The 17383-nt window shown below is 43.4% G+C and overlaps 1 protein-coding gene and 2 long non-coding RNA genes across 3 annotated transcripts in view; 2 read left to right on the forward strand and 1 right to left on the reverse strand.

Annotated features, from left to right (window-relative positions):
- The window catches only part of fbn1 (fibrillin 1), an 83901-nt gene that overhangs the window by 40311 nt on the left and 26207 nt on the right, over window positions 1-17383 (forward strand). Inside the window, exons 29-38 of the mRNA XM_065257945.2 lie at window positions 1312-1437; window positions 1518-1640; window positions 1723-1848; window positions 1955-2080; window positions 15258-15380; window positions 15459-15581; window positions 15685-15810; window positions 16023-16145; window positions 16231-16353; window positions 16435-16602. Coding sequence (XP_065114017.1) covers window positions 1312-1437; window positions 1518-1640; window positions 1723-1848; window positions 1955-2080; window positions 15258-15380; window positions 15459-15581; window positions 15685-15810; window positions 16023-16145; window positions 16231-16353; window positions 16435-16602 — 1287 coding nt within the window. The remainder of the gene's footprint in view (window positions 1-1311; window positions 1438-1517; window positions 1641-1722; window positions 1849-1954; window positions 2081-15257; window positions 15381-15458; window positions 15582-15684; window positions 15811-16022; window positions 16146-16230; window positions 16354-16434; window positions 16603-17383) is intronic.
- Window positions 8915-10003, reverse strand: LOC135739865 (uncharacterized). Its single transcript, XR_010529059.2, has 2 exons — window positions 9877-10003; window positions 8915-9766 (listed from the first exon to the last, which is right to left on the reverse strand). It is a non-coding gene; the product is annotated as an uncharacterized lncRNA (long non-coding RNA).
- On the forward strand, window positions 13819-15224 carry LOC141282556 (uncharacterized). Its single transcript, XR_012337344.1, has 2 exons — window positions 13819-13952; window positions 13983-15224. It is a non-coding gene; the product is annotated as an uncharacterized lncRNA (long non-coding RNA).

The raw sequence follows: 17383 nt of genomic DNA on the forward strand, positions 1-17383 counted from the left end.
TTTCCGTTCTTCATCTGTCTGTCTCTCTTTAACTGTCTGTCTGCCGTTGTATCTGTTAAACTCGGGCAGGACAACCAACCATGTGATGTGACAGGCTGTAGGACTGCAAAATGGTGGTGCCCTTACTACAAAAACTATAACATATCCATTTTTTTTACATTCATAGTGTTTGTTATAAATTTTTATTCGAGTGGAAATCCATTTACTAAATCTTATACCACTGATTGGTTGAGAAATCATCCACTGGTGTTGATAATTTTTTTGTAAAACGCACACCTAACCTGTTAAATGTCTTAAATAAGAGGAAGGTGGAAATAAGAGGTGTAAGAGGAATAATTGACTCCTTTAAATTATTTGAAAATAATGCACACCTACATTGTAACTCCACTTCACGTCATGCTGCATTACAACCTTAGATGTGCATTATTTTCAAATAATTCAAAGGACCGGAGTCAATTATTCCTTACATATAAACTTGACTGACTAACATATATCACAAATCACCTAAACATGGAAAAAGTCTGATTTTCATGATATGTCCCCTTTAAAACAGACATAAAAAGATTTGGTTCCAAAACGATGGATTTGTAAAAAATCTTGTTTTTTGGATTGTGCTTTCCAATTAATATCAATTAAACTGCAGTTGGTTTATTTTGATTTAAGTCTTCATAACTAAAAAAAATACAGCACAATAAAACACCATAAAAACATGATAACATAATAATAAACATGTTTTGACTATCGTTTTAAAAACAAAGTTATCTTGTTTTGTAACTCTTCATTTATAATTATTGTTATGAGCTCAGCAGCTTCACATCCTAATTTTAGATAGTCATATTTCTTTTTTACCTGACAGTTATGATCCTTGTCCAAATCTGATCCTGAACTCTTAGTTTAGCCTCTGTATGAATCCCACTTCTCAAGCCACCAGCTGTTTTAAATCACAAGACAGAAGTAGAAAGAGATGTCCCTTTGGTCTGATGTGAGGTCTGATTACTGATTCTTTCTGCCTTATTTGGGCTGAATTACTTGTTTACAAGATTAGAGGAAATATTTAAATTATGTTGTCACTTACTCCCCCAATATTGTTCCCAACTTTCATTTGTGAAAGTCAAATAAAGATGTTGAGAAGAATCTTCTTGCTGGTCCTGTCAATACAGTGAAGTAAACAAAGCCCAGGTCAACATGATACAAGTCTTATAGTAACATACTTTAGATAACTTCTGTTCTACATTATATGTTTTCTGAAGTTATATGACTTATATATTAAGTGTGCGTGTGTGTGATCTTGTGTGTTTATTTCTCCTGCAGATATAAATGAGTGTGAATTGAGTGACAGGCTGTGTAAGAACGGTCAGTGTGTTAACATGATCGGACGCTATCAATGCTCGTGTAACACTGGATATAAATCCACTGAGGACAGACTCTCGTGCATGGGTAAGACACGCTCACATCAATCATTATAATGTTGTCCTGAGTATGGTTTGTGATGTGATATAATAATCTCTGTCTTTCAGATATTGATGAATGCACCATTGAGAACGGAGGCTGTGAGACGTTCTGCACAAACTCAGAGGGAAGCTACGAGTGCAGCTGTCGACGCGGTTACGCCCTCATGCCTGACCTCAGGAGCTGCACAGGTAAAAATCACGCACAGGTGCACACTACTGTACTAAACGGATACAGACACTGAAGAGCTGACACTGTGTGTGATGTTTTCAGATATTGATGAATGCGAGGACAGTCCTGATATCTGTGATGGCGGTCAGTGCACAAATATTCCTGGAGAATTCCAGTGTCTGTGTTATGATGGGTTCATGTCATCTGAGGATATGAAGTCGTGTCTGGGTGATTATAAACACATTCATACACAAAGAGTCTCTTTACTATTAATGAGTCTGATGATACACAAACATTTCTTTATATTCATCTGTTGATTGTTTGCGTCTGATAGATGTGAACGAGTGTGAGCTCAATCCAAACATCTGTCTAAGTGGGAAGTGTGAGAACACAAAGGGCTCGTTCATCTGTCACTGTGATCTCGGCTTCTCTGTCAGGAAGGGGACGACAGGCTGTACAGGTGAGGTGACATCACACACACAGACACACACACACACACAGACACACAGAGCTGCTGTTATTCAGATGCAAACCTAAACTGATCCTGAAAGCTGCATCCCATCTGACGCACTAAATACACTCAGTCATAGTTTACAGAGCACTGAGAATACACAGCTGCTGTGTTTGTGTCATTTTATCAGATGATATCACTGCTGTGAGTGCGCAGATGTTTAAAATGCGACACACACCCTCAGATGTCTCTAGATAGAGTGAGTGTGTGTTTGTTTATCTGATTTATTCTAATACAACCTCACAAGCTTGCTGCTTTTATATTGTGTGTGGTTGCCAAGGTGTTGCAATGTGGGGTCGAAGTTTTTGTTAACTGTCTCACATTACACCCTTACTGATCTCACTCTGTTAAACTCCTTCTGATCTCACTCCATGTTACACCCCATCCTGATCTCACTCCATGTTACACCCCATCCTGATCTCACTACACGTTACACCCCATCCTGATCTCACTCCATGTTAAACTCCTTCTGATCTCACTCCACATTACACCCCATCCTGATCTCACTCCATGTTAAACTCCTCCTGATCTCACTCCACATTACACCCTATCCTGATCTCACTCCATGTTAAACTCCTTCTGATCTCACTCCACATTACACCCCATCCTGATCTCACTCCATGTTAAACTCCTCCTGATCTCACTCCACATTACACCCCATCCTGATCTCACTCCATGTTACACCCCATCCTGATCTCACTCCACATTACACTCCTCCTGATCTCACTCCACATTACACTCCTCCTGATCTCACTCCACATTACACCCCATCCTGATCTCACTCCATGTTAAACTCCTTCTGATCTCACTCCACGTTACACCCCATCCTGATCTCACTCCACATTGCACCCCATCCTGATCTCACTCCATGTTAAACTCCTTCTGATCTCAATTCACATTACACTCCATCCTGATCTCACTCCATGTTAAACTTTTTCTGATCTCACTCCACGTTACACCCCATCCTGATCTCACTCCATGTTAAACTCCTTCTGATCTCACTCCATGTTAAACTCCTTCTGATCTCAATTCACATTACACTCCATCCTGATCTCACTCCACGTTACACCCCATCCTGATCTCACTCCATGTTAAACTCCTTCTGATCTCACTCCATGTTAAACTCCTTCTGATCTCAATTCACATTATACTCCATCCTGATCTCACTCCATGTTAAACTCCTTCTGATCTCACTCCACATTACACCCCATCCTGATCTCACTCCATGTTAAACTCCTCCTGATCTCACTCCACATTACACCCTATCCTGATCTCACTCCATGTTAAACTCCTTCTGATCTCACTCCACATTACACCCCATCCTGATCTCACTCCATGTTAAACTCCTTCTGATCTCACTCCACATTACACCCCATCCTGATCTCACTTCACATTACACCCCATCCTGATCTCACTCCACATTACACCCCATCCTGATCTCACTCCATGTTACACCCCATCCTGATCTCACTACACGTTACACCCCATCCTGATCTCACTCCATGTTAAACTCCTTCTGATCTCACTCCACATTACACCCCATCCTGATCTCACTCCATGTTAAACTCCTCCTGATCTCACTCCACATTACACCCTATCCTGATCTCACTCCATGTTAAACTCCTTCTGATCTCACTCCACATTACACCCCATCCTGATCTCACTCCATGTTAAACTCCTTCTGATCTCACTCCACATTACACCCCATCCTGATCTCACTCCATGTTACACCCCATCCTGATCTCACTCCACATTACACTCCTCCTGATCTCACTCCACATTACACTCCTCCTGATCTCACTCCACATTACACCCCATCCTGATCTCACTCCATGTTAAACTCCTTCTGATCTCACTCCACATTGCACCCCATCCTGATCTCACTCCATGTTAAACTCCTGATCTCAATTCACATTACACTCCATCCTGATCTCACTCCATGTTAAACTTTTTCTGATCTCACTCCACGTTACACCCCATCCTGATCTCACTCCATGTTAAACTCCTTCTGATCTCACTCCACATTACACCCCATCCTGATCTCACTCCATGTTAAACTCCTTCTGATCTCACTCCACATTACACCCCATCCTGATCTCACTTCACATTACACCCCATCCTGATCTCACTCCACATTACACCCCATCCTGATCTCACTCCATGTTAAACTCCTTCTGATCTCACTCCACATTACACCCCATCCTGATCTCACTTCACATTACACCCCATCCTGATCTCACTCCACATTACACCCCATCCTGATCTCACTCCATGTTAAACTCCTCCTGATCTCACTCCACATTACACCCCATCCTGATCTCACTCCACATTACACCCCATCCTGATCTCACTCCACGTTACACCCCATCCTGATCTCACTCCATGTTACACCCCATCCTGATCTCACTACACGTTACACCCCATCCTGATCTCACTCCATGTTAAACTCCTTCTGATCTCACTCCACATTACACCCCATCCTGATCTCACTCCATGTTAAACTCCTCCTGATCTCACTCCACATTACACCCTATCCTGATCTCACTCCATGTTAAACTCCTTCTGATCTCACTCCACATTACACCCCATCCTGATCTCACTCCACATTACACTCCTCCTGATCTCACTCCACATTACACCCCATCCTGATCTCACTCCATGTTAAACTCCTTCTGATCTCACTCCACATTGCACCCCATCCTGATCTCACTCCATGTTAAACTCCTTCTGATCTCAATTCACATTACACTCCATCCTGATCTCACTCCATGTTAAACTTTTTCTGATCTCACTCCACATTACACCCCATCCTGATCTCACTCCATGTTAAACTCCTTCTGATCTCACTCCATGTTAAACTCCTTCTGATCTCAATTCACATTACACTCCATCCTGATCTCACTCCACGTTACACCCCATCCTGATCTCACTCCACATTGCACCCCATCCTGATCTCCCTCCATGTTAAACTCCTTCTGATCTCAATTCACATTACACTCCATCCTGATCTCACTCCATGTTAAACTCCTTCTGATCTCACTCCACATTACACCCCATCCTGATCTCACTCCATGTTAAACTCCTTCTGATCTCACTCCACATTACACCCCATCCTGATCTCACTCCATGTTAAACTCCTTCTGATCTCACTCCACATTACACCCCATCCTGATCTCACTTCACATTACACCCCATCCTGATCTCACTCCACATTACACCCCATCCTGATCTCACTCCATGTTAAACTCCTTCTGATCTCACTCCACATTACACCCTATCCTGATCTCACTCCATGTTAAACTCCTTCTGATCTCACTCCACATTACACCCCATCCTGATCTCACTCCATGTTAAACTCCTTCTGATCTCACTCCACATTACACCCCATCCTGATCTCACTTCACATTACACCCCATCCTGATCTCACTCCACATTACACCCCATCCTGATCTCACTCCATGTTAAACTCCTCCTGATCTCACTCCACATTACACCCCATCCTGATCTCACTCCACATTACACCCCATCCTGATCTCACTCCACGTTACACCCCATCCTGATCTCACTCCACGTTACACCCCATCCTGATCTCACTACACGTTACACCCCATCCTGATCTCACTCCATGTTAAACTCCTTCTGATCTCACTCCACATTACACCCCATCCTGATCTCACTCCATGTTAAACTCCTCCTGATCTCACTCCACATTACACCCCATCCTGATCTCACTCCATGTTAAACTCCTTCTGATCTCACTCCACATTACACCCCATCCTGATCTCACTCCATGTTAAACTCCTTCTGATCTCACTCCACATTACACCCCATCCTGATCTCACTCCACATTACACCCCATCCTGATCTCACTCCACATTACACCCCATCCTGATCTCACTCCATGTTAAACTCCTCCTGATCTCACTCCACATTACACCCCATCCTGATCTCACTCCATGTTAAACTCCTTCTGATCTCACTCCACATTACACCCCATCCTGATCTCACTCCACATTACACCCCATCCTGATCTCACTCCATGTTAAACTCCTCCTGATCTCACTCCACATTACACCCCATCCTGATCTCACTCCATGTTAAACTCCTTCTGATCTCACTCCACATTACACCCCATCCTGATCTCACTCCACATTACACCCCATCCTGATCTCACTCCATGTTAAACTCCTCCTGATCTCACTCCACATTACACCCCATCCTGATCTCACTCCATGTTAAACTCCTTCTGATCTCACTCCACATTACACCCTATCCTGATCTCACTCCATGTTAAACTCCTTCTGATCTCACTCCACATTACACCCCATCCTGATCTCACTCCATGTTAAACTCCTTCTGATCTCACTCCACATTACACCCCATCCTGATCTCACTCCACATTACACCCCATCCTGATCTCACTCCACATTACACCCCATCCTGATCTCACTCCACATTACATCCCATCCTGATCTCACTCCATGTTAAACTCCTTCTGATCTCACTCCATGGTACACCCCATCCTGATCTCAGTCTATGTTACACACATCCTGCTCCCAGTCCAATGGCTGTCTGTAGCTGTTTGCATCATGTCTTTGACACTGGCGGTCAGGTCAGTAACAGAAAATTCACACCTCAGCATTGTTACTCGGCGAATGATTGACACTTGGTTGTTCAATCACAACATGGCACCAAATCACTCCTAAAAATATTTACCCATTCTGTTCTCTTCTGGTGGAATGAACTTCAACAGCTGAAAAGTCTCCTCCCTTCATTAGTTACAAGCTGAAGTTTAGCACTGAAGTTTTGTGGTTTCTTTAAATGGTTATGAGTAAAAGTAATTATTGACTTTGTTAACACCACTGACTACTAAACTAGCTGAAACAGACAGAGAGAGAGACACAGACAGACAGACAGACAGAGAGAGAGAGAGTTGGCCATACGAGTGTGTTTTCTTGTGCTGGAGGTCAGACAGACCCCTTACTCTCTCACAGAGACTCGTGTTTACCTAAAGGAAAGAACAGCATCTGAACTGAGTCACAGCACAGGAATTCTGCCGCTGAGCAGAGAGACGCCACATGTTCTTGTTAGCTTCCAACCTGAGATGTTTGCATGTGAGAGAGCAAGAGAGAGAGAGTTTCTCCTGAGTACTGGGAGATTTTCAGCCCAGATTCCTGAGTGCTGATCGTTCTGTCTTGAATCATGAAGCTCATGGGCGGCAGCAGCGGTTCTCACAGTCTGTGTTCCAACCAATCCTTACTGTTCAGTTTGAGGTTTGTGACTGAATCTTTTGGGCTGTTTCCAGATAAATCATCTAGGAGAGCTGCGGTGTGATTAGTTTCCTTTTATCTAATGTGACGTATGCACTGCAAAAAATGACTTTTTTACTGATTTTTGTCAGTATAAATATCTAAAATGCTTAAATAAAAAAAATCTTAAACACTTAAGTACACGCTTTATTCGAGGAAAATAAAAAGGATTCTTACCCCATTGGCAGACTTTTCTGCTTGTTTCACTCTGTTCAAATACAGTCAGTGATCAGTGACCCACTGCAACGTATGAAGCCAGAGAATCTTCACCCACAGGCCGTTTGTCTTTATTGTCACATGTGTTTTAATTGGACTGTGACAGCACTTGTAAACAAGAGTTACATCACATCTTTGATCTTTGTAGCTAGAGTTTCAGTGGTCATGCACACGCACGCATGTTATTTCTCTCTGTAATATCAGAATGAGTCATTTTATTCATAAGCTTGATTAGCTGACGTAATTTCCCATCAGGCCAGTAAACTGGATTTCTGTTTAAATAAATACTGAAACATTCATGAATGTCCTTCATCTCATTTTATCACTGTGATTTATCCTCAGCTGGACATGTGCTCATGCATTTTATACAGATTAGTTTTTGCTCTAATAAAAGTACAGCATGCTAACACAACTCAAGAACACAGAGAGAGAGCGAGACAGAGAGAGAAAGACAGAGAGAGAGATTGCTTTATATTGTTTCTTGTTTTATGTATAATGCAATCATGCCAATAAAGTTTCTTTAAATTGAAAATTGCGAGAGAGAGAGAGAGAAAGAGAGAGAGAGAGAGAGAGAGAGAGAGAGATTGAGAGAGAGAGAGAGAGAAAGATCAATAAAATATTAAAATCTTTATATAAAATTCTATAGCTGTTAGACATGGGCCAGTATAAGATTTTGGGGGTATGATAACCTTTAGCAAAAATACCACAGTGTTGCGGTATTGCCATTGCAACACAAAAATTTGTTATTTTCAAGTGCCATGTAAAAATAAAGCCTTTAAATTATAATATGCTTTCAAAATATATAATATTTTTATAATGCATATTACATGTGAACATCAAATCAATCACGTGACTTAATGATTTAATGAATTTTGTATAAACACAGCTCATACCTTGGAGACGCTAACACAGAACATTTTAGTGGTTTTGAAACCTTGACTGTTTAAAATCTCAGTAAACCTTGAAACCGGTAACCGGCACATGCCTAGCTGTAAAGTTTGGTGTCCACTAACAAAACCACACTTAAAGTTTACTAGATAGACAAAAAATTCAGAACTCTGTAGGAATCAATCTCACAAGTGCATCAACACACAGCAAGGAGTTAGCACAGTGGTTTGGCAGATAGGACTGAAGGTTCCTCTCGGGTTGGATTAAAGTTTGTCAGAGACACTGAGTGACAGTGTCGTGGAATTTTAGCCGCATCAAATAATACTCACTAGGAGCAAAAGTCAAGGATCACACAGACACACTGTCGACAGAATTTTCTTTGTCTGAATTTTATATATTCTGCAGAATAGGCTCTCACCCCCGTGGTGCAAGAAGTTTAAAAACCTAAGAGCCCCGATCACAAGGCTGAACACATATTTATAGCAAGATGCTGAAACACGTATAATCATCAGTTACCACGTCATTTAGAGAAACAACCTTCAATTTGTCACTGATTAAGAAACAAACAGTTAAACATGAATTTAATGACATCATAAAACATATGTCTTGTTCTCAGTAAACTCTACCGTTTACTGGGTTTCTAGCTTAATGATTCATTCGTTATCTTATCATATAGGACTGCACATGATGTTTAAGTCCTTGGACATTTGTACTTGCTGAAAAGACAGAAAGAGCATAATTCTGTACGTTAGCAGAAAAACATGATTCTTATGTAAAACACACTCAATGAACTTTGTAATTAAAAAATGAAAAATAGGATGAAAAATAAAGCATAATAATATGAAAAGAAAGCATAATAAAATCCTCCACTACACTCCTCCCTTTTTATGATTTATTCATAACTTCATTTACTGTCATCGTTACGTAGCTCTGTTTATTACCCTTAACCATAGTGTGCATATAGTTCTGTGCAGTTAGAAAAGTAAAAATGCACACACACATAGTATGATCATGAACCTCATTTTTGAAAGAAGAAGAATAGTTCGTTTTCTTGAAGAAATTGAGCACAGTTAGAGTTGGGGTCGTGAGCCCTGAGCACAGTTAGAGTTGGGGTCGTGAGCCCTGAGCACAGTTAGAGTTGGGGTCGTGAGCCCTTGTTGATTAATTTCCTTTGTAGGTTCGGGTTTGGTAGGACCACACGGTGCAGTCGTGCCAAGCTATCCTGCTTTCTTGTTCGAATGAAATTATCTTAGTGTCTAAATTAATGTGGGGTCTCAAAACTGGTGTTGTAATTACAGTTATTAAGCTGCAAGCGTCGTGTCGATTACCCACATTAAAGATGTCGTGTGCGTGTGTCCAAACCAAACCCAGAATACTGGAGTCGTCCTCCAATACTTTGTGAGCTTTTGCAGTTCTCTCGTGTCGTTCTTCGTATAAACTTGCAGCATACAGGTATCTGTGGTTCCCACCAATACGAAAAAGTGGTCCGTAGCAGTCGACTAGCCGTCCTCCCTTTGGTTTACACCTTGCAGTCCAGGACCAACCCTCCGGCAATGGGCAGCGTGCACCCATGTGGCACGCTCCACGACCTTCACAGCGGTATGAGTCGTCAGCAGAACCTGAAATGGCCCCTCCCTCCCTTTGGTTTTCCAGGATTTCCTCCTGAGGTTCTTTACCACCACGTAATCCCCTGGTTTGATGTTGTGTAATGGTTCTTCTACTGGATGGGGTAGGGCTGATTTAACCTGCTTTGGAGATATTTTGAAATACAGAGGACATAGAAATACAATATTGCAACATGTCATTTTCATTTTGAAGAGTATCGCATGTCACCGTGGTCCCCATGTGTCAACCTAGCAAAATGGGAATAAAAATGTTTAGGTAAGCAAGGTTTTTGATTTGGACCCATCCAAATCCCTTCAGGAGTTTTGGTTGCTCCACACGATTTCCATAGAGCTATTTCTGTTGGAAGAGAAAATGTTTGCATGCTTATTAGTAACTCCTGTGGTGTTTCGGCTTCCTTTTCCTGGGAAATCTGTGTAAGAGAAACGTTTTTGTTAGTAGTCATGAGAGATGCTTCCGCATCCGTGCGTGCATTTCCTCTGGAGATCACGTCCTGTTCCTTGGTGTGTGCTTTGCATTTGCACACAGCTATTTGAGAAAGGAGTAAAATTTGTTATAGGAGAGAAACTGTCAGTAAAATCAGCAGTCAATGTAAATGGTTATAGATTGATTAGTAGCAAGTTGACAAGCTTGTGTTAGTGCATGCAATTCAGCCACCTTTGCAGATTTTTTGAGGTGGTAAGCATCCGGATTTCACTACTTCAAAGTCAGACACAACTGCCCACCCCATCCTATTTATGCCTCTGTCATCTCTGGAAGAGGAACCATCCACATAATATGTGAGGGTGCATTTAGGTATGGGTGTGTCAGCAAGGTCAGGCCTTGGTGTGCATACTTCCCGTAGGGCAGACAAACAACAATGTGGTGTACCTTCATCAGGTGTAGGTAACAATGTCGCCGGGTTTAGCACTGTACATCTTTCAACTGTGACATTAGACATCTGAAACAATGCACAGGAATAACGCAGCCATCTTGCTGCAGACAAGTGAGATGTGCGCTGTTCAAGCCCTGAGACATCCTGGTAGGCCCCTGGCCACCGCATCAAGGCGTCCTGAAAAATATGCAACTTGTCTCAACTTGTCACCATGTTCTTGCAACAAAACAGATGTCATACAGCCATTTCTTTCATCCACCATTTGAATAAAAGGCTTTTTTTTTTTTTTTGGATATGGCAGCCCCAAAGTGGGTGCCTGCTGTAATGTCTGTTTTAGTTCCCCAAATGCCCTTTCAGCCTTCTCTGTCCATTCTACCTTCTCTGATGGTGCCAAAGGTTTCTCATAAATCATGTCATGCAATGGTTGTTGCATCTCAGAATAATTAGCAATAAAAAGTCCTGCAATATGATGTCATGCCCAAAAATGACATTACTTGTTTCTTTGTGATGGGTTTTGGTATATTAGCTATTGCCTCTATTCTCTTTGGAGAGAGAGACTTACCCATAGGTGTAATTTCGTGTCCTAGAAAGGTTACTTTCTGGACAGAGCACTGTACCTTTTTGGGGTTGACCTTGTGGCCCTCCTCAGCTAGATGAGTGAGCAGCCGTATGGTGTTGTCTGTGCACGACTGCTGAGTCGGTGCCGCCACCAAGAGGTCATCCACGTACTGCAATAAAACAACATCATCATCCAACACAAGTGTCTGTAATGAACAATGCAAGGTGGAGTTATAAATCGTGGGGCTCTCGCTATACCTCTCAAATGTAAAAGCAAACCAAAACTGGCTATCAGGTTGGACAGGAACACTGAAAAATGCATTCGAAATATCCACTACACTCCTCACTCCAGAAAACCACTTGCTGTCAGCTGGTATCTGTGAGACAATTGTGTAAGGGTTTGGCACATTGGGTGCCCTTACCTGTACCGCAGCATTTACTGCTTGGAGGTCTTGAACAAACCTCCACTCTGTGGGCTGACCTGCTTCTCTGACCTTTTGTACAGGAAAAATTGGTGTTCTTACAGGTGAGTGTGGGCAGGGAACAATTATCCCTTTCTCCAATAAGGCCTCAAATACTGGCCTTATTCCCTCACGCGCCTCCCTTTTCAGAGGGTATTGAGGTTTACATGGTCTGTAATCACTTTTTGGGGTGATAACTACTGGTTCACACCCTTTAATCAAACCCACATCGTATTCATCTTTAGCCCACAGGTGGTCAGGTACATTGTCAAAAACCTCTTGCGGTAAATCAATGCTAGCACACGTCATGTGCGCTGGCAAAATGTTTTGTGAATTTGAGTCTACAGAGACAGCTTTCTGAATTACAACTCTCTCTCTCTCTCAGCAATGAAAAAAGAAACACAACTTCTCCTGTGTGCCGTTATCTGCTCTGAGAACTGCACGTTATCTGACAACATTTCCCAATCAACGGCCTCGCTGCAGGCTTTTGCAAATTCACCTGCTTTTTCCCATGGCTGACTGGTATTCTTTGCAATAGAAACATGGGGTACCGAATTTTCAACATCAAAAATTTGTTCTTGCTTTTCTGTCAATTTTACGAGTGCCACACACCATGAGTCATTCCAGCATATGTGGGTTATTGTCAAGCCCTCGGTTTTTATAGAGAACCACTTTTCTTCCCACTCTCGCTCTGCTGTCTCAACAACATGAGCCGTGCAATGCATGTTATCAACTGGAATGACCTCGCTGGTCTGTGGCAATCTTATCTTCCCTTCAGCAAACAATTCTTCACTCTGGAAGGCCCATTCATACACATGTAACACATACAACAGAGACACACACATATAGACAACATTCTGGGATCCCAACAAGAAATACTCAGGCCTTGGTTGTTACATAAGATGCTGGCATTCATTTTACACATCAAATCCCTCCCCATGAGGTTTACCGGACACGCGTCAGATAAAAGGAACATATGCATAAACTTGTTACCGTCATGCATACAACAGAGTGGAGCAGTAAATTCTTCCCTCACTATATGCCCCGAAGCACTCATAGATGAGTTAAACTGCCCACTCAAGGTGACAAATGGGAATTCATCTTTGCGTATGACAGAGTTGATTGCACCAGAGTCTACCATAAACAACAATGCCTGTCCCTCAAACATTATTTCTTCGAGAGGCAGTTTAGAGATGTTGCCTCTCGTTCAGCATCAAGCAAAGCAAGTTCTTCATTGCATAGAGCGTTTCTTTCCCTTTCACACACATCAGAAAAACAGAATTAGCAAGCAGATAATATGGCATTTGAACCGCAGAAAAAACAAGATTGGACTTACCCGCCTCCGTACGATGCTCCCCTTCCCCCTCCTGGCTTCAGTCGCCCCTTTCTTTACACACCGGCAGGTTTCCCGTGCTCCCTTGGGATTCCGGTGTCCCTTTAGTTTTCAGGAAATGGAAACATTGTTTTTTTCAAATGTCCTTTCTGTCCGCAATACCAGCAAACATTTTCTTTCGGATCTCATCTCCTCTTCTCTCATTCTCTCTGCTGCCCGTTCTCTCGGGAGCGTTGTCCTTGCGAAGAAAAATTGCGTTGTTATGTTGTGGCTGTGCCCATTCTCCTATCTTGGCAAAAGCTGAAGATAGCTGTTTCTCTGGTGAACGGCTTCTCTGCTGTTTCCTTAGGCCTTGCCTCCCGTTCCGTCTTTATCTGAACATCATCTTTGTCCTCTTCAAAAGTGCTGCCAAGGATGTGGATGATCTCTGATTCTGGTCCACGTGGCAGTTCTTGCATCGGCGGTGGCGGGGGTGCAGAAGGTGGTGCTTGTCGTGCTGGCTGTTGTATCTGTGCGGCTTGTTGAGCTGGTTGTTGTATCTGTGCGATTTGTTGAGCAGGTGGTTGTATCTGTGCGATTTGTTGAGCAGGTGGTGGTGGAGGGCGACGTTGTGGAGGGGGTTGGAGGTCATTGTCCAGAAGCGGTACCCTTGTGAATTGGAAATGTACCCCAGGTGGGGTACGTGCAGGTGCATAGGGAGGAGGGGGAAAAAAAGAAAGTTAGGTTCATCATGTAATGAATCTGATGTAGGAAAAACATTTGCTTAATGTTTAGCTCTGACTTAGTCTGAGTCAGCTCGTCCTTGGTTCTTATCTTACTCTGTGCTCTCATTTCTCTGCCATCCGCAATGATCTTTTCCCTTAATAAAGTGAGTGCTTTTACACTCAGTGTCCCTTTAGGAGGAAAATTATACCTTTTCTCCCAGATGTTTACGCTTTCCAACGCCCCCGTGCCCTTTGATTTGATCACTCGAGCATACACGCCATTTTCCAGATCCATTGACTTTGTACTCCCTTTCGAATTACCCTGACCCACGAACGAAATAACGCTTACCGTATTATCTATTCAGATGCCACCACAACGGTTCTTTTCCAGATTCCGTCAGCTTTGACTTCAGAAATGGTTGAGACTCTCCCTTCCCTTAGGCCTGGGGTACGGAGCCCGAGACCTCTTGTCTCAGGGGTGATCAGTCAGTCTCTCCCAAACCTGGAGTCTACAGCTGTGGAATCCGCATCCTCGTCGCCATTATTGTCGTGGAATTTTAGCCGCATCAAATAATACTCACTAGGAGCAAAAGTCAAGGATCACACAGACACACTGTCGACAGAATTTTCTTTGTCTGAATTTTATATATTCTGCAGAATAGGCTCTCACCCCCGTGGTGCAAGAAGTTTAAAAACCTAAGAGCCCCGATCACAAGGCTGAACACATATTTATAGCAAGATGCTGAAACACGTATAATCATCAGTTACCACGTCATTTAGAGAAACAACCTTCAATTTGTCACTGATTAAGAAACAAACAGTTAAACATGAATTTAATGACATCATAAAACATATGTCTTGTTCTCAGTAAACTCTACCGTTTACTGGGTTTCTAGCTTAATGATTCATTCGTTATCTTATCATATAGGACTGCACATGATGTTTAAGTCCTTGGACATTTGTACTTGCTGAAAAGACAGAAAGAGCATAATTCTGTACGTTAGCAGAAAAACATGATTCTTATGTAAAACACACTCAATGAACTTTGTAATTAAAAAATGAAAAATAGGATGAAAAATAAAGCATAATAATATGAAAAGAAAGCATAATAAAATCCTCCACTACAACAGACGCTTTGTGTGTTATTTTGTGTGTTTTAGACATCAACGAGTGTGAGATCAGAGCTCATAACTGTGATCCACATGCGACCTGTACAAACACGGCCGGCAGCTTTAAATGCAGCTGCGCTCCGGGCTGGATTGGAGATGGACTGAATTGCAGAGGTTTGCATACCTGCATCACACACAGAAATCTAAAGTCTGACAGGAAATCAGTTTGTGAAAGTGTGTTTCCTCTTTCAGATCGGGATGAATGCTCCAATGGGACGCACATGTGCAGCTCTAGCGCCGAGTGCATGAACACAATGGGCTCGTACCGCTGTCTGTGTAAAGAGGGATTTACTGGAGATGGCTTCTACTGCACAGGTACTCACAAACACACACACACTTATACAGTACAGTACACACAAGTATACACACACTACTGGCTTTTTCATTCACACACACAGTGGCATTGTTGGTTTTCCAGACACTGATGAGTGTGCTGAGAATGTGAATCTCTGTGAGAGTGGACACTGTCTGAACATCGCTGGTGGATATCGCTGTGAGTGTGACATGGGCTTTATCCCAACCCTAGACGGCAAAGCGTGTGAAGGTAAGAAGAAGACTCTCTCTGCGTGTTTGTGTTTTCAGAAAATAAAGGTTAATTCACCTTTTTCACTCTTTTGTGATTTAATCAAGACCCTGTAGAGACAGGCGCCAATCAGATATCATAATCTCATGTCCGGTTCTGGTTTCCTCCAACTCCCCTCCCATCATTTTTGATGTCTCATTAATTAATCTATCAATCATGTCTCTCTCCCACAGACATCAATGAGTGTTCGTTCGCCGATATCTGTGTGAACGGCCGCTGTCGTAATATTCCAGGCCTCTTCAGGTGTCATTGTAATCCAGGTTATGAGCTGGACAGAAGTGGAGGAAACTGCACAGGTATGGGAACATCTGGCACATGTCCTGTGTCGTGCGTGTATTTCTCCTCTCGTCTCACTTTCTTTTTTTATGTTTTATACGTCAGATGTAAACGAGTGTGCTGACCCCACCACCTGCATCAGTGGTCTGTGTGTCAACACACCCGGCAGCTACAACTGCAACTGTCCGACAGACTTTGAGCTCAACCCTACGGGAGTTGGCTGTGTGGGTGAGTCAGTAAAAACACACACGGTACCTTCAGTTACAAATGTGAACACAAACACGTTTACAAATTTATGTTGTCCTTCAGACACCCGCTCTGGAAATTGTTTCCTGGATGTCCGTTACCGCGGTGACTACTCCGCCAGTCTGGACTGTTCCAATGAGATTGGTGTAGGGGTGTCCAAAGCCTCCTGTTGTTGTTCCCAGGGTCAGGCCTGGGGTTCACCGTGTGAGGAGTGTCCAGCTCTCAACTCCTGTGAGTGATACATGCAGGCCAACCAGCCTCGCACACTCTGACCAGTACACTACAGCCGTGCACGTTCTGACCAGTACACTACAGCTGTGGACGCTCTGACCGGTACACTACAGCCGCGCATGCACTGACCAGCACACTCTGACCAGTACACTACAGCCGCGCACGTTCTGACCAGTACACTACAGCCGCGCACGTTCTGACCAGTACACTACAGCCGCGCACGTTCTGACCAGTACACTACAGCCGCGCACGTTCTGACCAGTACACTACAGCCGTGCACGTTCTGACCAGTACACTACAGCTGTGGACGCTCTGACCGGTACACTACAGCCGCGCATGCACTGACCAGCACACTCTGACCAGTACACTACAGCCGCGCACGTTCTGACCAGTACACTACAGCCGCGCACGTTCTGACCAGTACACTACAGCCGCGCACGTTCTGACCAGTACACTACAGCCGCGCACGTTCTGACCAGTACACTACAGCCGTGCACGTTCTGACCAGTACACTACAGCTGTGGACGCTCTGACCGGTACACTACAGCCGCGCATGCACTGACCAGCACACTCTGACCAGTACACTACAGCCGCGCACGTTCTGACCAGTACACTACAGCCGCGCACGTTCTGACCAGTACACTACAGCCGCGCACGTTCTGACCAGTACACTACAGCCGCGCACGTTCTGACCAGTACACTACAGCCGTGCACGTTCTGACCAGTACACTACAGCTGTGGACGCTCTGACCGGTACACTACAGCCGCGCATGCACTGACC

Source organism: Paramisgurnus dabryanus, chromosome 9, assembly GCF_030506205.2.
Source record: "Paramisgurnus dabryanus chromosome 9, PD_genome_1.1, whole genome shotgun sequence".
NCBI classification, from domain to species: domain Eukaryota; kingdom Metazoa; phylum Chordata; class Actinopteri; order Cypriniformes; family Cobitidae; genus Paramisgurnus; species Paramisgurnus dabryanus.